This window comes from Calliopsis andreniformis, chromosome 10 (assembly GCF_051401765.1).
Source record: "Calliopsis andreniformis isolate RMS-2024a chromosome 10, iyCalAndr_principal, whole genome shotgun sequence".
Lineage (NCBI taxonomy): Eukaryota > Metazoa > Arthropoda > Insecta > Hymenoptera > Andrenidae > Calliopsis > Calliopsis andreniformis.
In genome coordinates this window covers 10,178,519-10,204,225 of record NC_135071.1, presented here as the reverse complement: position 1 = coordinate 10,204,225, position 25,707 = coordinate 10,178,519, and the positions used below count along the sequence as shown (strand labels likewise).

General features: G+C 34.6%; 3 protein-coding genes across 3 annotated transcripts; 2 read left to right on the top strand and 1 right to left on the bottom strand.

Annotated features, from left to right (window-relative positions):
* Positions 1 to 3,985: 3,985 nt before the first annotated feature.
* Orco (odorant receptor co-receptor) lies at positions 3,986 to 8,273 on the bottom strand. Its single transcript, XM_076387430.1, has 8 exons — positions 8,139 to 8,273; positions 7,459 to 7,842; positions 7,086 to 7,340; positions 6,751 to 7,004; positions 4,841 to 4,940; positions 4,608 to 4,712; positions 4,194 to 4,349; positions 3,986 to 4,036 (listed from the first exon to the last, which is right to left on the bottom strand). Exons 1-8 carry the CDS (start codon positions 8,271 to 8,273, stop codon positions 3,986 to 3,988), a joined length of 1,440 nt encoding a protein of 479 aa, XP_076243545.1.
* A 2,650-nt stretch (positions 8,274 to 10,923) lies between these two features.
* Positions 10,924 to 16,075, top strand: LOC143185084 (uncharacterized). Its single transcript, XM_076387809.1, has 10 exons — positions 10,924 to 10,954; positions 11,400 to 11,610; positions 11,707 to 11,806; positions 11,889 to 12,045; positions 12,146 to 12,343; positions 13,121 to 13,374; positions 13,492 to 13,770; positions 15,160 to 15,198; positions 15,775 to 15,816; positions 15,916 to 16,075. Exons 1-10 carry the CDS (start codon positions 10,924 to 10,926, stop codon positions 16,054 to 16,056), a joined length of 1,452 nt encoding a protein of 483 aa, XP_076243924.1. The 3' UTR covers positions 16,057 to 16,075.
* Positions 16,076 to 18,190: 2,115 nt separating this feature from the next.
* LOC143184345 (alpha-tocopherol transfer protein-like) lies at positions 18,191 to 23,706 on the top strand. The gene is made up of 5 exons (XM_076386495.1): positions 18,191 to 18,289; positions 20,715 to 20,853; positions 21,405 to 21,564; positions 21,883 to 22,352; positions 22,733 to 23,706. The coding sequence occupies exons 2-5, from the start codon at positions 20,715 to 20,717 to the stop codon at positions 22,882 to 22,884; spliced, it is 921 nt and encodes a 306-aa protein (XP_076242610.1). The 5' UTR covers positions 18,191 to 18,289; the 3' UTR covers positions 22,885 to 23,706.
* The last annotated feature ends 2,001 nt before the right edge of the window (positions 23,707 to 25,707 follow it).

Genomic DNA, 25,707 nt, shown 5'->3' with positions numbered 1-25,707 from the left:
GCAGCTCGCATTGTTCATGTACAAAAATATAATTCCGGTTTTCAGTTATCAAGCGTTATCGTGGCATATTACTGGCAACATAAGGGAAGAGAATTGTTATGTTATAAATCATGATATTTAGTGTGGCAGAGTTAGTTGTGAGTAGGACATATTTCTGTTTTGTCCTGGAACGGATCTTAAAATAAACGGAATCAGACTTGATCAATATTGATTTTCTTTCTGGTGAATTTATTATAGATATACAATTCTGGGAATGCGTCCTCTGCTATTAAAAATCGTGTGATTCAATATTTCAGGGGTACTTTTGATTTCGTATTATTCAAACTTCTTGATCTGGATACTAACTAACCACTAAATTATTTAATTACTATTTACTCGCGACATAAACAGCAGTTTCTCAAGAGCCATCTAGACACACAAAATTAGCAGATTTTGAATATGAAAATACTTACGACGGTGCTTTTGCGGCGGGAGGCTTCGCCTCCTCTTGCCGCTCGCAGTCTTTGTCCCTATGATTATCGACGATCCCAAAAAGTGCTCAGTAATTGCCTCGAGCAGGGGAAATTGAGCAAATCTTTACTTGAATATCACTACACTCTCACAGACAAGTCGCCTCAATCCAACTTCAAATTCGATGCATTTACACTATCTTCCATCCAAGAATTTCCCACGTCGTTCGACAGATGTGCAGTACTTTAAGACATCTCTTCAGGTGTGAAATTAGCTCAATCACAGATCCTCGAGCTAGTCTCCTATTTATTGTCAAGCTTGGATACAAATTACGTTCCTCAAGAAACTACTATAAACTATTTTGTGTACCGGTTATGTAACACGTCTATCGGCAATTCCGCGTGTCCAACACCTCGTCAGTCGCTTGCACACACGGTTCTGTAGACTTAAGGAGCACTTTGCATTGAACGAAGCTCTCTCCTCCAATAGGGAGAGTTATTAACGACGAATTATCGACGAGTATTCATCCACCGGTGTACCATTAACCTGTTTCCCCAACAACTTAATCGATGATTGCACGATCACTGGCCGCGCGCACGGTGTTTCTGTGATCGATTGAATACTTTGCTGATGCGATCAACGAGCACAGCTGCACGTTCGATCATCTCGACAACTTGAACATGCGACATGGTTGTCCATTGATCGCGTGTTCTGTCATAAAATTTTGGGCAACTTGTGTCGAACGAATTCACTGGTTAGGACGATATCTCCGTGCTCCTCTCCGTAGACTCGTCTCCTCCAATAAGGAGGTCCAGCCGCGATCCAAGGTATCCAGGAGAGGAGCAGCGTGAAGACACCCTGGAGGAGCCTCCGAGTTGTGTTCACGCATTAAACGCGCCCCGTTTTGTCACGAAACAAGCGAACGAGCTGGAAAACAGGGGAGCACGACCAGCATCACGCTCGAGGGAAAGCTGGTCGGTGGACGACGATGTCGACCCCTGGACGATCGAAGCTACCGACGGAGTTTGAGCGTGCGCGTAGAAGCTCAGCTTCGCGCCAATTTCTTTCCGTCACGCTGATTTCTAAGCTGCACTTCCTGCTACACTAATAAGTGGATAAATGTTTGCTGATGATAGGTATTTGGGCGCCTAGAAGGATAATTAGTAAAAATTTTGTCAATATGGGCAGTGAAGAATTACAGTTTTTCTATGACAGAATGTAAGAGCAACGATGTACCAAAGTCCAGAAAGGTTGACAATGACTGCACAGTGGGACACTTAACCGCTGTGCCAAGAATGCTCTTGTGCAAAGTGGATTATACTTCAGAATAAAGGTAAAGCTGAACTCTGATCGTTAGTGGGGAGTTCCAGCATACTCGTATTTGAATGTCTCAGGAAGATTTTTTTGGAAAGGAACCTTGGTTTTACAAAATAGCAGAAGTTCCTTAAAAAATGAAATGGAACATATTTGGAAATATTCTTTTTTGCTTGTAAAATATATCATATTTTTTATAAGCTTTTATGTTGTATTTGTTTTTCTTTAATTTTCTGTTTATTTTATTTTTTGGACCAAGAATTGTATTCATACTGAATGGGAATAAAAAGGAAACACTTTATAGCAAGACAATTAATATTCATAATAATATTTTATAAAATGTATAGAGAAAAATTGTTTATAATAATATAATATAATTATTTAATTCACGAAACATGTACAGTTCCATTAATGAGTTTAATTAAACACATTAACTTTGTTTAAGCTTACTTTCTAATTAAAAGTTTACAGATAAAGTCCTGATAAAACCTAATTGTACAATAATCACAAACATAAAATTATTTTTAACCCATTCGCTTCATATTTAAATGCTTGATAACTAAATAGTCTGAAACTCGAAATTATTTATTTTGTAGGTGTACAGTGCGAGCTGTCGTCGTCATTTGAGGCGAATGGGTTAAAGTCTGTTATTCCTATTGCAATAGCATTTTTACATTTTGTACGCTATCCTATAAAGAGATAAAAAACGTTACTTTGTATTGTAATTTGTTTATCGTGAAGTATGACAAATATGTGCCAAACGCTTTTATATTTATAAATTGACGACAAAAAAAAACTGTTGTTTGTTTTCACAAATTTTACAGTTGATTAGAATTTCAGAGAAAATAACAAAAAATTTAGACATTTTAGAAGTAAAATACTTCATATTTAAATGTGAAACTATAAAATTCAGCTATAAATTGTTTTCCATAGAACGTTTTTCTCGTGAATATTCAACGAAAAAAGTAACAGATCTAAAAGAGTTGTGAACCGTAACGCATTCTTAACAGTAGAGCAATGTATTTATTCTATTCAAAATTTTTTTGTGTGATTTTATTTGAATTACAATTATTTTAATAAAATTAACGATGCTATCTTACAGAATTATCCTACAATCCCGAAATATATTAAGCGTAGAAACAATGAAATATTTTGAGTGTAGTTTCTATTTACATGTTGATAAATGTTCCGTTTCGTATTAATAAAACTATTTCAAAAAATGAAAAACGGTATTCAAATTCCTTCTAATGGTCTAGTCGTAAGGAGGTGAGGCCCAATCTTGTTATGTCTCAATCTACCCTAATTATTTGTCTATAGTAATAGTTACCAATAATGTGCTTATAAAATTACTTTGGCAGAAGAAAGATTTTACACAGGCATCATTGGTAGGGTGTATTATTTAGAGATAAAGATTATTGTAGATAGAGCTACTACAAGCTTGTTCTTCTTTGAAAGTTAAACATTTTTCCGCTATATTAAATTTAATACATAGAATCTTATAAAAATTTTTCTTACTTTTCTGCCTTTCGTAATTCTGACACAATACCATATAAAACAGTGTAACCATAAATAAAGTAGGTCAAATTATATTTAGAGCGTAATGTTCCCCAGGTATTATATGTATGTACTTCACTTTATGTTTCCTTGAAAATTAAAAATTATACGTTATAACCCTAAACATTAGTACTCTTAGAGAGGTAGTAAATAATTTATGAAAATAATTCAAACTATATGAAATTAAATAACCTGATTAAGTATCGATGATAATAAACAAATTAACTTGTGCACTGTATAATTCATGATCCAGTTATGATTTCATTAAAAGTAAAATTTAATGGTAATTTCAATAATTGTTAGGATTCAAGATTAAACTTGGTTCTCACTCAGAGTGCTTTGTAAGTACTTGAAGCACCTACAATATTTGCCATATATTCAAATAATATTTTACGGTGTTATAATTTCTGTTCTATTCTTGAAGTTTTCATTTTCAATGAACTACATTTTTGTCGAACTTCCTAAGAAGCATTTGAAGACAAAAGATGATCTTTCTATCTAACAGAACTGGTTCTACTGTCACCTGAGTGTCCACCTGAGTGTTTGTGAACCTGCCCTCCGATAAAATCGATGGATCGAGTACAAGATTCGTGTTTGGTAAGTACGACAATATGTACTTCAACGTTCTAGTTCTTGCCTTTGCTCGTAAAATCAGTGTTCGTAACGTTCACTTCAGTTGCACCAACACCATGAAGTAGGTTACCATAGCTCCTAACACCTATTGGGGTGAACATTTATGTTAGAAGTTTTTTGATATAATTTACAATCCAAATCTCCCAATTAATTAGGAATAATAAACGCTACCGAATATTCTAATGAAAATCGTTAAAAATCGAAAATGTAATACTGATACAAATTTAAAGCATATTATTTACCGAGGCGAAAAGATCCAAGGACACAGTGAAGAACTTTGCTCCCGAAATCGACATCGCTTTCTGGCATTGTTGGCAGACGATTTGTACGAAAGTTTTTGCCTCCTCCGAACCGTCATACCAGTGGCAGGAGTATGCTGCTTCCATGACCGAGGAACTCTGTACACAATAGATATTATTACATATATACAAAATCAGTATATTTTAACGCAAAGGAGTTCAATACAATATTTTCTCCATTCTTGGCTACCATTCAGTTGGCATTGATTCAAGAGCAAGTGTAGTCTTGTTTTCCCAAGCTGCTTGCTAGCTCTAAGGGAACGGATTGTAAGCCTCCATATTCAGGGATTATTACACTGTGGAATTACTCTTCAGGGCGTGGCTTACTTCTTTTTGTTTTATATTAATTATACGTACCTCTTCAATCAAACGATTCCCAAATATGCAGAGCATGAAAACTTGACCAAGAGTGTACAACACGTAGCCTATTACAGATGCTGAGTAGGTATCAACTGTATGGATCTACGAATGAAAACACATAGTTCTCTTGTGAAAATAGTAGTGTTAAGTGTTCTTCCTTAGCTGACGTAAAAGTGTGTTTTTTAAGTAGAAAGAATTATTTCAATGAAACTATGTTTAAGAATTGTTACCTTCGTTGCTTGGTACGCAAGCAATGTTAACGTAATAGTTGTGGTCAACATGTGTAACAGTAAAGCGACACCGTATGCATCACCGATAGAAGTGACTAGTCTGAAAAAATATAATAAGAATATCTATAGTAAAATTGACTTCGAATTTTAACCAATTATTCGTGCTCCGGAATCTTAAGAATGTTTAGCTTCAGAGTGACAGTAGAAAGGGATCATCGGTGGTCAGACCATTGCAGTACTGACCCATAAAATTGCAACACTCGCTGAAAATACTTTCTTTGAATATGAAAGTATAATTATAAATGTGATACCTAAATATATCTAAATTAATAATAAAAAGGAATTATTATATATTCATGACAAATATCACAGACGATTATTTCTCATGTGGCAGTTAGACCAAAAGCATTGATATCTGTAAGGTCGTGCTATTTCAATAGCCACTGCTGTACTATTCCTTCATACATCCCTTAAATCCTTAAAATTTTACTCTATCATATTAAAAGTCGAATTTCCATCAGCAAAGGGATGAAAAATAAAATTACATCATTATAGGGGCGTTTAGGCAACAGGTTTCGATTCATGTTCCCTTAAGAATTTGTTGAATAGGATTTCTTCTGGAGGTCGAAGAGCAAACATCGAGCACGTTCAGGCCGCGAAAGGAACGCGTACATTCACGTGTTAGACACGTATACCGGTTTTCACGTGAACGTGGATGTATAACCTCTGAATTGTCCAATAAATTGTCCGGTCGGCACGGTACAGCCCCAGTTGCGGTCAATATCGTGTTCTCTTAGAATAAATACTTCACCACCGTGGGAACACATGCACCCCCTGTTTCTCTGTCGCCTGCGACGACGAAGTACACAGAAAACGCTAGGTTCTTTTTCTTCTCCCAGACTTACTGCGTAACTCATGCAACATCTATTCACATTTGCTCATTTTCTAAGATTTCTGTGCTTCCAAAGGGAAAGGATGACAATTTTACTGAGGCTCATTACTTCAAATGAAATCTACGACTGGAGAAAGTGATTGGTTCTGGTCCAGAAAATTAGTTTCCAAGAGTTTTTGAGCGAGAAGTTATGATTAATTAGGAACTAACCCACGAATAGATGGATGCAATTGTTTTTACATATCCTTATGTAGAATTTTATTTTAAAATAATGTAAATATTTTAAAAGTACTGTGATTAAAAACGGATGATTTCAGGAATCTTTTTCCTCTTAGAAATATTTTGAAGTATATCAAATTGGTGGAATGCATTATTAATCGAATTGTATAAATACCTACTGAATTGAATTTTGAACAATGAATTTTATTTAAGACTATATTAAGCAGTAGAATACTCCAAGTAAACAGAATATTGATTTTATATGCGTCTATACACCACGGAAAACATACTTCACTCGAATTATCTGTTAATGCTGGAACAAACGTTGCTCTTACGTTAAACTGACTACCACTGCCCTTTCTCAATTTGTCTAAATAATAAATATAAAACTGGTTCACAAATTTTTTTTCTCAGTCTCATTTTTTTATGGCTTTTTGTGTTTGACTTTGGAAGAAATTTAATTGCCTCCGTTAATTGTGTTCACTGAAAGCCTTCAGGTGAATAACACAAACTTTACTGATCGTCTATACGCATATAGCCGTTCATATCATCCATATCACACAAAAAGTCAATGAAAAGTTCCGGGGAAATACATGCCGTGGTGATTACGCTCATTTACTTATACACCAAGATTATTAGTCCAACTGAAGTCTCTCATCAAATTTACGAAGCCGAAGATTACTCTTATCGTTATCGCGACAGACGTATTTTATTCAAAAGTGAATTTAGAAGATGGGAATGGAATTGCAGTAACAAGTAGTAACGAGTTTCTAATAAGTGCTATATCAAATTCGTTTACCTCACAATGTGTTTGTGCCTCTCGACCCAGTACTTGATGGCGCTCCTGACCAGCATTTCTTGCTTCTTCGTTAATCCATTTGGCCCCACGCCTCCATTGAATTGCATTCCAGCAGTAGCTCTGAAAGTCGTTGTGAAGTCTTGCCTGTTGTTATATATCCCTCGAAGATCCATGTCTAGCATGTTTTCACCTTGCGGCGGCGTGGGTGGTGGAGGCGGTGGGTCTTGATCTCGAAGGTGGTCTGCGCTACCAGCCTAAGCACCAGAGACACTTTTAATTTAACAGTGAACCTGATATCACTGAGTCTCGTTTTCTTAAAAGAAATTAAAGTTTACCTTAAATAGGTCTCCGCTGTTCGGCACAACAGTATCCAATGTTGCGCTGAATTCCATTAGAGGCTTCATGATGTTCTTCAAGTGTTGGATTTGCTCACAAGCGAAGAGCAACCACGAACAGAATAACACATCCAGGAGATTTGCGTCCATCATGGTGAATACCAGCCAGTAAAATTGAAATACGAGGGCAAAGATATGCGCTGTTCCATGGCTGGCGTCGAAAGGGTACCAAGAAGGCAGCATCAGCCTTGGTATCTGATAAAATCAGAAAACGCATCTTCGTTTAGTATTCCTCTCTTTCATATTCTTGTCGCAGAAAATTAATTTAAAAAAGGACCACCTTATAAATAGAGTATGCTTTATTATATATTACCTCGACGTATGTGGTTTCGTTCGTGACGGGATCAACTACTTTCCTCATAGAGTCACCGAGGAACGTAATGGTGGTCCAAGAGAATACAGACAGCATTGTAGCGCCTACGACTGCCATTAATAATATTCTCATTTTTTTCACTGCGATCTGGTGATACCGAGCGTTGCTCTCCGCGAACAGAGGATGGCTATTCGGATTGTTCCAGATACCGAAGGTTTTGTAAAACAGCTTACTCCTGACAGCGAAGTAAACTAATTTCACTATGCTGTGCGTGAAGAAGAGCATTGTGATCGTGTTCGCTGTCAAGATGTCCACATCGTCGCTTTCGAGCATTAAATTTATGCCGCATAGTCCAAACTGTAGTAGAATTAACACTAGATGCACCTGACGACAAATTAATCATTTTATGAATTTTAAGTGAAGTTAAAATTTTGTTAGAAATATCTAAGGTGTTCCATTGTAATAGATCCATATTCTTCAGAATGTAAAATGACTTTTGCTTTTTAGAAGAAATTATAATACTTTAATATATGATACTGTAATTCAGTTCGAGACGAGTCCATGGACTCGTAGCATGTGGGTCTTCCAAGGTCACACAAAATCACTTAAGTTCATTCAATATCCATGATAATTATAATGGGAGTCTCCACATAAGATGAAATTTCATTGATATTGCTTACTACAGCATAAATCTTCTGAAGGTATTTTGAAGAACTATCTTCGGTATAATTGAATAGAAAGTGCCCAAAAAGTTTCATCAGCTTTATATTGGGCATCAAGTCTGCGACTAGCCCCTGTTGCTTGAACTTCATCATCTAAAACAAATGATTGCAATATTTTACACGTTAAAAGTTTCAAAACTTATTTTGGGTAAAAAATGGGTTAGAAATTAAAGATTCTCTTGTTTCAGTTTATACCTATTTGAATCGTTAACTTTATATACTTTAGTAGGTAACAGAAAGTAATTTGCAATATAATCGTGGAATTACATAAAAACAATAAATTTAGCTAAAAAATTAGCATGTGTAGACAAGTATATATCGTGGTCACTAAAGAAAGGGACGAAGGTTTTTAAAAACTTCAGAGGGGGGTTGTCAAGGGAGATAGTTTGACAACCAGTTATTCAATCCTTCTACAGTGCAGACTGCTCATTGAATATATATAATTATCTATAAATTGAATGTCTACAAATTTAAATACGTGCTGAACAATAACTAATCTTTTCTTAAAAATTATAAAATGTCGAACTTCTTATTTGGTATCCCAAAAATGGGGATTAAATCTCCATTCAGACAAGTGAAGTCTAAAAGTCTCGTAAGCTTTCGTTATTGTCCAAAGGTCAATACAATTAAATTATTAATACATGGTCATTCAGACTTTCTCAATTACCCTTTCCTTGTGCACATGTATTTCGCGTACATAGCTGAAATTTCAATTTGCAATATATAATTCACGAGTACATTTCTTCGAGGATATTAATTCCTTCTTCTTAGTCACGATTGACAGTGGTGAAAATATAGTTTGAAAATTGCTATGAGCTAGAGTTGACGTCCTTGAGATATAATTAATGAGTACCACGACTAATTTTCCATTTGTTACTGAGTTCTTAGTTAACTTTCAGGAAGTTTCGTGAAATCAAATATCAATACCTAAAGACAGAACTTAAAATTGATGAGGACTGTGTCAAGAAAGTGTACTTGTGCTAGGAACTAAAGGAAACTTATACATAGTATATTTCAGACAAAAATTAAATAGTTTTATAGGAGAGATTAAATAATGAACATAACTTTGTTTTAGATAGGATGATAATTTCTGTGTTCTACGAAATCCTCTTATTTTTAATAATATACAGAAGGGTAAAAAAATTATAAGATACCAGGCAATAGTATTAATATTCCCCACGTGGTCACGTTATCTCAAGTTCCTCTAATAAAACACAGACAGCAACTTCTGCTACGATGATCTAAGAATCATATTTCCTACCTTGAGGCCGATAGATAGTCACGTTGAAGAGATCCACGATGATAGGCGAACTCTTCGCGAGTTCGCTGAAGGTGACAGTAGCCAGTAGCACGCGGTGTCGAGAACTAACAGAACTGTCCCTCACGGGGGTTCCTCTTCGTCGTTTCTTCGCCTGTTTCCACCCCCTCATCCAGGGGCAGCCACCCTCTGTCGCCGTGGTGAAACCCCTTCTGCTGTACGGGGCACCAAACGTGTACCAATAAGCGCTGGGTACCCAGGCGCAGACGTCTGCTTGCTTATGGTGGCCATGTTGTTTCTTGTATCGTCGACACGGAGCTTTATAATCGTATCAATTATTTAGGATTCGACGAATGCTCCCAGCGTCAGGTGAATACAACTTACGGAAGAGATCGTAGCGAAGGGAAAGCGATACAATGTTTCCTGCACGTGGGAAATTTTTGATTTATTTCGTAAACAAACATTTAACTCTTTTGTTAACAGATTTTAAATGAATTTAGGAATGCATGATTGTATTAGGTATGTCTGTTTTGGATCTTTGAGTTTTAATATCGTAAATGGGATAAATATCTAAATAAAAGCTTTCAGACTTGAAAACTCAGAAGTAAATTTACATTGAAATTTTGCAAATAAAATGCAGATGGAGGTTGCATAAAGTATTTGTTACGTCGTAAAGTTTTAAAGAAATTCACAGAAGAATCGGTACATATCTAGGCTAACTGACATATAGATACTTGTACATGCTTATTATCGAGTTTACCTGAAGCAACCTTGACACTATTCAAATGACCACAGAGGAATCGAGGCAATGAAGCTATAACTAATTGAATTGCATTGTATTTACAATATTTTCTTACCATCGAAGAACAAAAAGGGAAAGACAGCAGCTTCAGCAGACTGCACTAGCTTTTTGTAAGGAATAGACTTTCCTTTGTGGATCTTTTTCATTTAGTAGACGTCTATGTAGTGCCTATTATTATAAAATATCTTTTTTATCTCGCAAAAATAATGCATAAGATCTATTTTATGTTCTACAATAACGTTGCGTTTATGCAACTTTGGGTTTTAATGAGTGAAACAGGTGAATCATCTTCTAGAGCTAATTCTGCAATAAAGTTTTAACAGAAATTTCGTGATATCTATAATCATTTATCTTGTTTTGATTCACTGATGTTCTCTACTTCTCTCTGTTTATCGAAAATCAACTGCCTCTTTTGTTTTGTTTACTTGACAACCGTTTTCTGTTGAATGTGAAATCATTAATTAGTTGTGTTCCATCAATCGAAGAAGCGAAAAGACCTGACCATCGTTCCCAGATTTTTCAAATATCAGAAATATTAGAAACACTACGTAATTGGATACGTTGAATTGAACGTAACATCTTACGAATCATAAATAACGAATGCGAATATTTCACAATACGGGGAATTTTGACTTGATAAAATGTTGTCTGAAGTCTTCGTGACATTTTTATTGAGTGCAACGATGGCGACATTGCCTTGCTATGGATTAGTCGGTAAGCGAGCAGGTATTATTTTACATTTAGCATAACAAAGGTTTCTAACAAGCTATATTGATTAAGCTATCCAATAAGATTTGCCTTCTGGAGAAACTGATACAGATTTTAATCCTTTGAAGCCAATTTAAAATGGAGATCAAAGGGTTCAAAACTAGAAAGATCAAGTTGAAATTGTGCTTTGAAGTCCCATCAACTTTTGGTTATAAGAGACTGTAAACTATTTTACAATATTTTGTACATTAATCTGGATTGACGTAGAAACTTGAGATTGTTTGTTACAACAATTTTGAATAAATTTTGACAAAGTTATAGTTCTTCGAAGTTTAACAACTTTTAAGTACTATTCAAACGAAGCAATCAATTTTTCCAGTATAACATTATTAGTATAGGCATTTGCATAATAAAGTCGCATCACAAATAATGAATGTTAAAATTATCATAGTGGACGTTCCAACTACTTTGAATACACCACCCTCAACTAAAATCGATCATGAGGTCATCGTTGATCATGCTATAACTGAAAAAACTCAAGTGACAAATATCGATAAGGTTCTGCAAACTTTCGAAACGAAGAAGTTGACGGAGGCAACGGAACTGTCGAGTTCTGAAGACGCAGCGCAAGAAAAGAAACTTAATTTCACTTTGAAGAACATGGAAGATGAGCCAACTTTCAAGAAAATTACAAACGATGTTGAAATTGGATCCATGAAAGAGAATACGGTTACTGGAAGTTCCACTTCAGGGCCACGAAATGTCGTGTTGCTTTTGATTGAGATGAATCAAGACCGAGAAAGCTTCTGGAAAGACTTCAAGACTTCCTACTCATTTTCGACTGAAGGCACCCTTCAAGTACAATTTAATATTTCGTCTAATGTTTCAAAATATTGTGTCGCTATTAGGTGACTCTAAGAAAATTGTATGGTAATTGCAGACCTGCCACAACAATGAAATGGATTTAGCTCGACTTAGCTTGGACGGTACATTAATACCCGAAGGCAGAGACATGGAATGTGATTGTGATTGTTTCCTACGCTCAAACATTGTAGCATTGCTATTTTGGGCTAGAGACATGAAAGGAATGACGACAGGTTAAGTTTTATTGGAAAAATAGAAAGCATTTTTTTTCGTCAATAAACTCTATGCAATGAAATATTAAATAAATTTCTTGTCGGTTTCTCTGTGTTTTAGGTACAATATCCACTATGAACTTTATACTCCCGCCATTATCAGCGTACGAGGAACCAATGCGTATTACGAGAGAATTGGATGACAGTGACAGGAATAACATGAAAACTGAAAACCATAGTGAGTGGCACCTGCCCGAGCCAGAAAAACCAGCCAATCGTGCCTCCTCTTTGACATATACGGCAAACGCTGGCGAAGATGGTGAGCTTCAAATTGATTTTTTCAATCTAACCCTTTGCACTCCTATGTCGAATGTGAATCGACATCAGTTTTCTTCACAGGTACTTTTATTTCAAGTTCCTTGAAAAAAATTCCTAAAAAATTGAGAGTGCAGAGGGTTCACTGACGACTAGTTAAATAGTCTAAGTAGTTCTGTCTTGTACCACAATGATAATGTACTAGTTAATGACAAGTACACTGGTCCTCAGGATATTGCTATTAAATATCATTAGTGTACCCTGGCACCTTATGTCTGTTATCTTCTGCTTTAAAAACGTCGTAATAAGAAAGTTTCTTGCAGGGTTTGAAAACTATACACATTAACTGCAAAATCGAATAAGAAAGGTTCCTTTATTATTTTATTAAATAACTTGAAAAAGTTCTGTTTTACAGGTCAGCTTTTAAAATGTTTTTCTACGAATTATTTAGTATACCTATGTACTTCATGAAGTTATTTTAACATTTTCAAAACGTTCAAGTTATCGTTTCATACGCTGTTATTTCTTAGCAGTGGCAAATAAAGAAGTAAAATTTTGATTTCATATGATTTCGATTGGCGTATACTCATAGAGCTACGTGGCAAAAGAAAGGGTTAATATTTCGATAGGAAACTTAATTCACAATTTTTACTACACAGACACAGTAAACAATTCTATTGTTTATACTTATAGTAGGCCTGACATGGTAGTATGGAATATTTTTTGAAAGCTATTTCTCATTGTAACTCTCAAATGACAATGGTTTCGTACACGAAAATAGATGATGTCGCATGGAACGTGGTCAAGATGTTCTCCAGAATGAGAATTGCTCTGTTCCGTTCACTGGTTGAGTCCTTCGGTGGTATCGGGATTCCAGACGAACCGATTCCTCCTCTAAGATCGCATGTTGTGTCGTCCAATTTGGCTGACCTAGTTGGCGAACTTAATTCAGCTCAGAACGAAAAAGGCTTTATATTGGTTGCCGTGACGTCTGCAAATGAAGTCAACTCTGCCGTGAAATTCTTACAACGCGAAGTAAATTTATCTGTTAAAACATGTGTTGCGAATATGAACGATAATGCGAAGAAACAGACTAATTAGAACTATTCAAAAATATGACCAATTTCTGAATGTAATATCTCTTTGTCAAAGCTATCTCAGGACACACTTCTAGTGATAACTGAAGTCTGCTCACACGATAATAAGCCGATGAGATTCGTGGCTCAAGGACCAGGATCCAAACTGCTTCACGAGGTGTCAACGATCTGGCATCTTCCAACAGCGATTAGAAACATTGTTGACGTCGGCTGTCAAAGCGTGGGCTGCAAAACTCGTCGCGAGGTTCTCTCAGTTTCAGTCACCCCATCTAAAATCGTTCCCTACAACATAGTTGCTTTGAACAAACTGTCACGTGAATCGGTGGAACAACTGGTAAGGAAAATTTCAATTTTGAATACAAAATAAAACGTAAGATATTTTTTACATACAAGGCAACCATATGTTTTTATTATGGTTGAAAATTAAAAAAAGAAAAGTACAGTAGAGAAAAGAGTTCAATGGTTTCAGCTTTGATTTATGATAATTTATGTGAATCGTAATAACGCAGGGGCTATAAAGTCTGACTAGTTACGTTTGATAACAATTGGAAGCCCAAGAATACTCGATGTAAGCCTATGTTAACTATAAATAGCCTTCTTCGATAGTGACCTAAACATTGAACTTAGTTCAGTCGTACTTTAGTATCTGTAAAAATTGAATATAGGATTTAGTTTTCTAGTTTTTAATGGTAATTTATCGTCCCTTGTCTTTATTTTCAGAGATGCTAACAAAAGAATTTTGAGTACTATTTAATGTGTTTTTTTAAGGCTTGAGGGAGTTTTCAGTTGGATTTGGATTAGATTTAGATTTGAGTTAGTTTAAAAAAAAAGAAGAGAATTATTAGAATGTTGTGACTAATGACTTTTTTCTTACTTTAATTCAAAGCTAATCCAATCCCTAGAATAATGTTACATGTAGTATTCAATATTCGGTTACACAATGTATATATGAAAATTACTCAAAATGTTAGTTTCAATTATATACTAAGGTCAATAAAAATAGAAAGAGGGTTCCCTTTGTAAATAATTATCCTTCCAATTGTTCAAATAGGACAGTAGAAGAAACCACTATTTTTCTAGTTAAATGGTGTTCTATCACAGCTGCTTAGACTTACACCTATTTTTCTGTCAGTTTTATCGCAAGTTATCTTACTCTGCTTGAACATTTTGTGGGAATTTGCTATCGACACGCTACATATAACTCAAACTGACGTTTTCAATGCAATATGAACATGGTAGCCTGAAATTAACCATGACCTTTGTGTTGAGTATGAGATAAGTCAGGTGAAATTCCAATGCAAGGTGCAAGTATGGACGAATCGATATGTAACTGTGTGTAAAGTTTACTCTAATCGGGGAATAATACTCGTCACAATAGTTGCGGAATCTTTTCGTCAAGTCTAGAAATGCTGATTATATTTCAAAGTTAGCATAAAGAAAGTTTTATGTCGTTAATTAAAAACAAAATCTTTGCGTATGGAAAATTCTTATTTGTCGAGAAACCGGTTCAGATGTTTTCATACAGATGTTTTTCAGGGGACGTTTCGTTAATCATTTTTTCTGACAGATTCCCGTTCAAAGGGGACTTTTTCGAATTTGTGTCTTAGAAATTTAAATAAATTTCTACAAGAATAGATCGCTACACATTAAAAGTATATTCGTTAAATATACGCAGTTTCATAAAAAGATGACACAAAATTGAAACCTAATATTTCATTTTCAGAACAACACCACTGAAACAAGCAGTACGACACATTCTAAGGTAAGAACAATCTTGACATTAAACAACAAAATTGCCGAATGCGTTACTTTGTGAATTAAACACGTTGCGAAAAGAAAATATCGCTTTCACTACTTATGATAAACTCGATGAGTCTGAGATGAGTTTCATAAAAAGATAACACAAAATTGAAACCTAATATTTAATTTTTAGAGCAACACCACTGAAACGAGCAGTACGACACATTCTAAGGTAAGAACAATCTTGACATTAAACAACAAAATTGCCGAATGCGTTACTCTGTGAATTAAACACGTTGCGAAAAGAAAATATCGCTTTCACTACTTATGATAAACTCGATGAGTCATGTGCTGACTGATATAATAACATTTTTATTGCGATATACGATGGTGTGGCCCAATACTGTCCGTATATTGAATTATATAAGTCTTCTAATAAGAAAAATTATATCTAACGTTTTCTGTTTTATTGAATTTAAATTAATCTATACAAGAGTGTATAAATAAAAGTTGAAATGAATTTTAAGCGACGTATTCGGGATAAAAATATAATAATAAACGAGCAAAGGATTATTAATTTAATGTGTTAATTTTGCAGGACAATGAGATTAAGAAAGTTGAAGATCTGAATGTCAATAAGGTACTTTCAATTTGAGTACTGTTAAGGAAACAGAAATATGTTTCAAGTGCAAAATATAAATGGTTTTCATTTTTTCGTTTTTATGTATTTTGTTTGTAGGAAACAATTGTGGCAGCTGATGCGAAGAAGGCTATATTAAATCTTAAAATGAGAAGTTCATCAGTTGTTAATAAAGCTGAATTTGCTGTAACTTTCGGCACAATCACCTTAGTCATCGTCGCTTTTATCTTTACATCATAAAAACACATTATGTGGACTTTGCTATCGATAAAATCGAACCTCTCACGTTTCGGGGCTGAAAGCTCCATGAAATTTTTTGTCAAGGAAAATATGTGCATGTAGCATATCATTTGCGAGTTATAATAGTTTCCTAGTAACTGAAATGTTAATGCTGATTCATATTGGGTTTACGTTTCTTTAGAGCTTAGGGTAATGAATGTTATATCGGCGACCGATTAAATTGATTGTTCCATAACATATTGTACATGATTATGTAACACAATACTTATTATTAACATTTTTTTCATAAATTTGGATTACAAATTTTGTAAGCATAAATACTTCATTGAAAAACAAACAATGTACTGCAGAAAATAAAAGATAGTCGATTGGAGGACTTTAAATTAAAACTTTTATTTCGCTGATATATATTTGTTTTATGACAATTGATATCTTTTTTTTTATTATTAACCTTGGCGATAAGTTTTTGATCAAGTGCAATACTATAAAATTGACTAAAAATATTAAAGTTTTTGTAATATATAATGGGTATATTACCCATTGGAAAATTTAAATTGATTTGCTATAAAGAAAGCACAAAAAATAGTAAAAGTCCTCATTTATTATTCAGTGGAAGACTGTGAAAAGAAATGTTGCCTGAAAAATAGTATGTAAGATTTGAAAAAAGTATTCGACATAAATTTACAAAGAGATAAAAAATAATTTATTTAATGTTTCTATTTATTCTTACTAAATATCGAACTTAAATACCGGATCCTGACTTTTATATCTATATGATGGCAGTTTACATCTTACAACTATCGCGCTGTTGTGTTTGGTCAAAAACTTCTTGCCAGCGACAGTATTAATACTAATTAGTGCCGAATTATACAAAATCCAATGATTTTGAAGCTTTTCCTTTTAGAAATGGAACAGTTTCGGCTTCTAATTAACCTGCATCTAGTAACGCACATAAATTTTCTGTCTACAACGCCACATAACATTGGTTTCGAAAGAGACGCATTTTGATGATTATCAGGGTGAAAAAACGATTCACCTCGCGTAGTTATGTTACTTCCTATTCTGAAATTATATAATGGTACAATTTCAAGAGTTTCTAAAATTCATCAGTGACCACAGCTTTCGTCGTTTTCCGTGTCTTCATCTCCAACTATTTAATCAGATTTATTTAATCGTTCTTTTTCCTCTTTTTCCGGGACAATTAATGTGAAGGAAAGAGTTAACAGTGCAAATGACGTTGATAATAATCAAGATACGATCACTCCAATATTGTTTGTGTTCCAATATGCAAACATTGAAGAACTCATACGTTTTCTACGCATTTGTTAGCATTTGAACTATTGAGAATTATATTAATTTCCGGGAAAAAGGTGTTTGCAGTCTATTAGCGTTGTTTACGTTGTTTCTAGATCCTATATTGAATGTCGCCAATCATCTTTCTTTAGAAAGATTCTCAGCAGTCATTAATTTATCGTCTCATTTGTCTTACAAAAATCAACATATTTCGACTATTCAAGAAAAATGATCCATTTCATCTCTTCTTACCAGTAGCAGCACGTTTCAGTTTTGCCACGAGCATTCGCTTTGCGTCTTTCACCGTTTCGCAATGAAGATCACATTTGGACATTGATCGTATTAAATTATGCAAATTTGCTTTCGTTTGAAAACAATCAATCGAAGACAAATGTGTTTCTTTTGGCAAGACAAATAAGACGTGCTACTTTTCGTAACGAATTTTTTCAAAAATGTGGTTCAAGTGCAACGCATTTTACAAAATTTCTTTAGAGTCTGTAGCTAATTTCATTTACAAAATTTTCATTAAATTGTATTCGATACATTTATTGAATATATAAGATTCTTCAGCAATCATGAAACAGTACGATGAGTATGGAAGAGCAAGAAAAAGTTGCATTATTATTCAATGTCGTATTACGGTATCGTAGAAAAAGGTGTATGTGAGATACTGAGAAAAAATTGGGTCCATCGCGTCAGATATGTGAGTATCAACAATGTCTCTTTCGTTCCGTGTGACTTTAGAGAAAACTGATAGTGGGGTATCCTATAATATAAGGAGAACCGGTCCAAGAGGTAATCGTTCCCACTCTATCGGCCACTCTCCATCTCGTTGGTTCACCACGCGAGTTCGTTGCATTTCTGTTTCCGTCGTCGTCCAAATCTCATCACTGTCTATCGTCCTCCCTGTCAGATTGACATTTCGCCGGAGATAATCAAGGTAAAGCAATTGCCAGCAATTTTTCTTCTCTTGTACAGTGACAGGAAAATCGGTTATATCTGAAATAAAAATCTTTCTTTAAACCTTGGTAGAGGCTGATTTAAGAAATTTTAGAAAAGTGTTGCTTTGAACATGGTATTCTTTTATTAGGATCTCGATTAATTGGCCTGATATGAAATTCAAAGTTGATGTACAGTAGAACTTTGATTAACTGGATTTCAATTACACTGTTTTTTATTCAGGATTACTGTTATTCGATGTTAGAACAATAATAACAAGAAGAAAATTAGTTATCAAAAGAATGCCTGGTGTTGAGTCGATTATTTGAGGTTTGTAATAGGTTCTAATAACTTCTAATAGCTTTGGTAGATTACTAAAAATGATAAATTATTTGTAGTTAAATATTAGTTAAATTACAGTTTAAGTGTTAATCGATGTTCTATTATACTGTTATTGTTGTTATAACAAATAGTATTCTCGATTAAACCAGAATATGCGTAATTGAAATCCGGTTAATCGAGGTTTTACTGTATCTAAATTTCTTTTTTATTGAAATTTAATGTAACTTCAATTACCTGTAATGGTTATTATCGACTAAAAAAGGAAAGAGAGGAAAAAAAGAAAAAAAGGTAAACAACGGAACTATATTATAATTGAAATTTAAATTAAAAATTTGAGAAATGAAAAATTCTTTTTCCATTCTTCTTTGGACATCTTAAGAAAAGATAACATCACGATTTAATTTCTGTTTACAAGAAAAAAAAACCAAAATTTTTAAGTTATTTTGAAGTGTATGCAAAATAGATCTTTAACTTTAACATTTTGTGAGGTTGCTGGTGACCCCAGGGTGTCGTTCTAGGGTTAAATCGTACCTCGAATGCTTGATGGTAGTTCGCAAACAAATGTCTTGTGGAGCAAGAACCGCTTCGCTAACACTTAATTTACAAACACAATGAGAAATGTGTAGTAGAGTGACGCAAAACACGACAAATTAGTATCACGTAATGTCACTGATAGCAACAAAAAGTTCAGTTATGATATAAAAATTTTCACACAGTAAACGCTTGTTTACCTATCAATTTCTTATTACTCCCATTTGCCCGAGCTGCAATCATTTGTTATTATAATCACGCAATAAACAAGTATTACGTCTTTACTTGGATGTGCTACTTTTGTCCTTCCGATTTGCTTCGCGTTGAATGTGAACTCTCAGTTGATCCACAAAATTCCATTGGAGCATGACCGCGTGTCTAAGTACTCGATTGCGTCCGAAAGTGCCTTTCCATTGGGTTGCCCAATTTCAGGTTTCACCAAGGACGGTCTTTAGCAACATGTGCATTTCTTCGCTCACCTCGTATCTTTTTTCATCCGAAAAACGAACTCGAGTCTAAGCCTCTCGCAATTTCCTTTTCGCTTTTTAACTGTGCCATTTCTCGGTCACACATTCACCCAGTCCAGCAAGACTGTCCATAATAAACGCTAAGCACCCTTCGTTTATTTTGCTTTTCCTTTTGCTCTCTCACTTTCAATCGGGGACAATACTTTCGTAATAAAGAAGAGGAAGAACGCGTAGTCAGCGATTACTTTTAACCAAAGAAAAAGGTAAAATGCTTCTCGGTCAATCGGAACAAGTTAGAGAAAGTTTAGCATTGAGCAAGCTAGTCGGCATTAACTTTTCACATAAGAACGATGAATATCTCGGGTATTGCATAAGCGATTACAGTGTGCATTACGTATTACAGGTGCTCGTTGTAATCTTCTAACGTTGTGATTCCTTCAAATATATAGTAGTGGACATTGAAATTGCACCATCTTACAAATACCAATGCTTTTAGTTTAATTGTCACACGAGAAGCAATTGTCTCCGTTATTTGCCATTAATCTAATTTTCTTTTTCACTTGAAATTTTGATTTGTATAATAGTTTAGGTATATTTAAGTATCATGTTTATAATTACTTTCATATTCAATAAATATTATTTTTAGCAAGTATTGTAATTATATTATTAATACTGTATAGGGTGCTCGATAACAAGTGACAGAGATTGTAAAGGGTAATTCTAGACACGTCAGAATAGGACGAAAATCAAGAATGGTCACGCTACGTTTCAGGCTTCGTTTTTCAGAATTATTGTTGCAAAAATGTTTAAAATTCGCGTGAAATTTGTCTGACTTTGGATTTATTCTACTCTCGGTGTACATTAATCATATCAAATGCAGCGAAGTCAGTGGAGTAAGCTCCGAGTCAGACATATTTCAAGCGTATTCTAGGCGTCTTTTCAACAATTAATAGCTCGGAAACTAGGTCTAAAACACAATTTCCTCTATCTTCATTTTTGTGGTATTTTAGCAGGTAGAATCATCCTTTAAAATTTTTATCTCGTCTCAGTGAATATACAGAGCTTTTAATTACGAACAATTTTCAGATGTTGCTGGTTCAACCATCAGAGGAGATGTCGAAGCTAATTCGACAGGAACTGAATGAAAATGAGGCGACTCGTGATAAAGATCTCGAAATTATTAAGGAATGGCTCGCCAAGCAACCACACCTACCACCTTTTGATGGTAATTCTAACCAATATTTGATTAGATATTTTACAAAGGGAAAACCCAGATATTTCATGTCAGAAATTCTATTGTTTATAATTGTTTAAGTAAACCTATGTTCGAATATATCTGTTTACTGAATAATCGTGAATTATACGTGCCTCATGTTCTATAGCGTGCGTTCCTTCACGCCATGTCATTACACACGTATCATACATGCACACGCGCTCTCTGATCTCAATCGTTTCTAATCCAACAATAATAACGTGTCTAATAAAATAACAAGAGTATCCATTATATAGTCATTAAAATTATTACACAAGTTGTCTTCAAGTAGCCTTTAATTAGACAGCTTCTTCGTTTCCCGAATAAGAATTACGTATTCGTGCAGTGGTACAGAAATTACAGACAATTGCAAGGCAAAGAAATGTTAATAAAATGGTGACAAATAAGGTTGGCGGAAACAATTACAGGTCTGAGTTAGATTATTCGAATTGAGACTTTGTTCAGAAGATTGGTTATCCGCTTTTTCATTCAAACTTTCTCATTACTTCTTTTGCATACTTTAGATGACCAAAGGCTCATGACGTTTCTGCGTGGGAGCAAGTTTTCCTTGGAAAAATGTAAACGGAAGTTGGACATGTACTTCACAATGAGAGCCGCGATTCCTGAATTTTTCAGTAACCGAGATGTCAATAAACCGGAAATACGAGAGATTCTTAAATATGTGTAAGACAGTTTACTTATACGTCTCGTGGAATATATTTCATGTATAGTGATGGACAGAAAAAAGTTTAAAATTGGCCTTTACATACATGAGCATTAATAACTTCTATAATAGATATTTTACTTTATATTGATAATTGTATTCATTCTGTGGCATTTTCACATTCTATATAACATAAATACTCAATAATTCTGTTTTATAAAATTATCGTGTTTCTTCATTTTGGTTGCTGTTTAACGTTTCTCTTGTCCTCCAATGTATTTCAAAATCTTCATTCCTGGGTCAAGTGCACCAATTTACAAGATTACGTCTCATTACAGTCAAATACCTCCATTACCTGGCTTAACAAAAAATGGTCGACGGGTGATAGTTATGCGTGGCATAGATAAAAATGTGCCCACCCCAAATGTGGCTGAGGCAATGAAGCTAGTCTTGATGATTGGCGACGTGCGTCTGAAAGAAGAATCATCCGGTGTCGCAGGTGACGTGTACATTCTGGACGCCAGTGTCGCGACGCCGTCACATTTTGCTAAATTCACCCCCGCGATTGTGAAGAAGTTCCTTGTCTGCGTGCAAGAGGCTTACCCAGTGAAGCTGAAAGAGGTGCACGTGGTGAACGTTAGCCCACTTGTCGACACTATCGTCAATTTTGTGAAACCATTTATTAAAGAGAAGATACGTAATAGAATCTTTATGCATAGCGATATGAACACATTGTATGATTATATCCCCAGAGAAATATTGCCTGAAGAGTATGGAGGCGATGCTGGACCCATTCAGGCTATTCATGGTAAGTTAAGAATTACAATCCTGGGTTAAGATTCACAGTTGACGTTTTAATATTTAGAAGAAATAGGTTTAATGTAGTTTTAGTTCATTGATGTGATTTTGGTATGCACGGCAGTATTTATATAATTATTATTCATATAATATAGGGTAAAAGAATTAACTTTAGACATTTTAAGGCTTCACTCTAACATTATAATATAGCTTTCTTATTTACTGACTAGAAACATAGGTCTTTCTTGTTCGTTGTCATTTTAAGGAAAATAGCTTAGAGAAACAATAATTGGGTAGGTGTTAATAATTAGATCTTGCCTAGTATTCTATGTATGCGTAAAGAAAATTTTGATTGTCAGACATAAAACTCAACTATCTGTTACCTTTCAGAGACCTGGATAAAGAAGTTGGAAGAATATGGGCCGTGGTTTGCGGAGCAAGAATCTGTGAAGACGAACGAGGCTCTTCGACCAGGAAAACCAAAGACTCAAGACGATCTATTCGGTCTTGATGGATCGTTTCGACAGTTGGCTATCGATTAAGATTAAAATGTCATCAATCCAATGATAATTTTAAGTAATTCGCTTCGGTGCTGATGCGAAAGTAATTCGTATGAAGAAAGGGGCAATCGAGTATTACGGATCTCCAACAAGACTCTGTCTTAGATGGAAAGTTCTAACCATGAAAAAGTTGTACAATTACTAGATTTTTTGAAAGATTACAATATATGTTTATCTTTTTTATTTTAGATACATAGAATGATTATGTCTGCGACATGTTAAGCTGCGTATCCATGTATCGTATCACCGTTGCGTATCATTTAATGATACGATCATACTGTATCGTATCGTATCATTGAATAATGCGCAAAACAAATGGATACGTAACTTAACAGGTTCTAGAAAATTTTATTTTTTTAGTGTCGAAGTATAGTAGTTTCTTTAAGTATGTTGAAAATTGAATATCTTTACTATACGAAGAAATTACGTCTATATAGCAAAAACAGATAATATATACGATAATTTATGATCTTGACGAGTGTGATATTTCTTAAAGTATTCAAGTTCTTTGTTCCTTTCGTTTGAAAATCCACCATTAATTTCTCGATCTGGTTGTAGAGAAATTCGTTTTCGTTGTTAAAAAATCTATTATTATTACCCAGAAAGAGTCTGTCATTTTTATCATTAATTTAAATTAAATTAAATTAAGTCAAACTAATTCTATACTTCTGACCAGTAGTGAACAGCATTATAGTTTTCATTTATGTATTTCACAAATGAAACATACCAAAGTAATGTTAGTGTTTTATAACAATGCAATATTTGTTAATTGAACTTTTAGAAATAAAGAACTCATTAACTAGATTCATGTTGTGAAATATCCCTAATAGTAATTTTCATACTATTTAAATTATTCATCGTTTGATAAATAAAATGTGCTTTTGACGAAGCAGAAGAATAAATCCAATAAACTGTTTCCTAGAAGTAAATAGAACTATATCATTTTTATGCATATATTATTTGATAAAATTAAAGGGGTACAGTAGTGATTCTTCGGGATTGACGGGTCGGTATCTGCTGTTACAGTTTTCGTTACGGGAACAGCATTTCCTGCAGACAGCATTACCTACAGACAAGTTGCTGTCTTATAAAGACGAGATGGAGACACTATATGATTCCGAATTAGGAACGCGAGTTCCCCCCCTCCACTATACATCTTATTACACGAGCCACGCTATGTGAGCTCGGCGCATCGACAGTTGAGAAAAATCGAGAGAGAAGGCAGATGTGACCCTTACTATCTCAGTCTTGAAACGCTGAGTTTTAACTGTTCAAGTTGCCGGTAAGCGATACAAGTAACGCAGGATCTTTTCAATTGCCCAAATATTTTCATTTTTCTATCCTTGTATTTGACTATCCCCGGGCTTCATACATATATGAAATAATAAGCGGTACTAATGTCATTATTTTATACGTATTTGCCTTCCCGGTTCTACCATACATCCTGCTACATTCTGTGTATAATTTTGTTTTAATTGTTACCAAGAAATATGCATTAACACGAAATATTTCACAAAATGTCATCGTTTAATTTCTAGATTCATCCCTTAGAATTTCATTCAACTCTCCGAGGATCACACCGAAGAGTCAAGAGTCTCCTTCTAAATGTAAGTCGGAAAGTGAAATGTTAATAGTAACCTAAAGATGGTAATAATATTATCGTAAATGATAACATCAGCGACGAAATATAGACTTGGTCAAAATATAGGACTTCGTCCATGGCATTACTACCGCCAGTGATGAAAACACAACGTGTTTTCTACATTCACTGCTTGAAAATCGCGTAGAGCGCTCAAAAACCAGTGATCTTTCACAAAGTCGGTATGTTAGAACACGAAGCGCAAAAGTCCATAGATTGTCCAGCCTATCCTATATACTGATCTGTTCCTAAGATAAATGCCCCAGTAGTTGACCATGTTTTGATATTTGAACACTAACATTAATTTTATTTAATTTTAACCTCAAATTCCAATGTACCTAATGAAAAAAAACACGAAAAATAGCATAAAATAGTAGGATTGAACTACTGGGACTGAGATGTAATTCAAGTGTCAGAACATGTATTTTTAGGTTGTCCACTTACTAGAACGATTGATATCCTAAGCATCTGGATATTGGGACATTTACCTTATGTATCCTCGGTGGTATTTCTTATTGACGTAGGGTACAATTTAAATTCAATAAATGAGAGAATGGGGAAAACACTCATGATACATTTGACTAAAAGTTGTTATCTTCATCGTCAGATGTCGCTAGTGTACAAAATCATTTCACAATCGAACTGGATGTAAGGGCATGAAATGTGGTCCGTAATCGCGGCAATGGATTGAAATAGATTAAAATTCAGTTTGTTCATGAGAGGAGTTCTTGTCTTTATTTTTCGATCCATGCATCGAAACTCATTTTTAGACTATGACTAACTAAACTTACGGTCAGTAGTCGTTAGTAGCTTGTTTTGTAGTTTTTTTAATGCGTTTAATATCCTCAAGTTCTCACTCGAGAGTCCCTGTTAGTGATCCTGTCAATTACCTTAGTTATAACATTGCTGTGTTATTACCTTCCATCTGTTTAAAGGATTTAGCAGGTTCAGACTATCTGACTAAATGTACAATATAATTGATGTGGCTAAAGCCTTTAACAGTTTAAAGTTAAACGTCAACTAGGAACTGAAAATCGTAATGAGTTCCTTTGTGGATATTCAAAATAGAGGACATCTTATCGATCGTTTCCTAGCTTCATTAATCTTTCCAGTACCGATAACGTCGTTATACCTTCGTCGATGCGTCAGCAGTCTGCATTTTCACG

Coding starts and splice junctions, on each gene's coding strand:
- Orco (XM_076387430.1), bottom strand. CDS start 8,273: ATGATGAAGTTCAAGCAACAGGGGCTAGTCGCAGACTTGATGCCCAAT. Junction 7,005..7,085: donor ACAGCGGAGACCTATTTAAG/GTAAACTTTAAT, acceptor TCTGGTGCTTAG/GCTGGTAGCGCAGACCACCT. Junction 4,713..4,840: donor TTGCGTACCAAGCAACGAAG/GTAACAATTCTT, acceptor TTTCATTCGTAG/ATCCATACAGTTGATACCTA.
- LOC143185084 (XM_076387809.1), top strand. CDS start 10,924: ATGGCGACATTGCCTTGCTATGGATTAGTCG. Junction 13,375..13,491: donor TGAAATTCTTACAACGCGAA/GTAAATTTATCT, acceptor TCTTTGTCAAAG/CTATCTCAGGACACACTTCT. Junction 15,199..15,774: donor GCAGTACGACACATTCTAAG/GTAAGAACAATC, acceptor TTAATTTTGCAG/GACAATGAGATTAAGAAAGT.
- LOC143184345 (XM_076386495.1), top strand. CDS start 20,715: ATGTTGCTGGTTCAACCATCAGAGGAGATGTCGAAGCTAATTCGACAG. Junction 20,854..21,404: donor ACACCTACCACCTTTTGATG/GTAATTCTAACC, acceptor TGCATACTTTAG/ATGACCAAAGGCTCATGACG. Junction 21,565..21,882: donor CGAGAGATTCTTAAATATGT/GTAAGACAGTTT, acceptor GTCTCATTACAG/TCAAATACCTCCATTACCTG.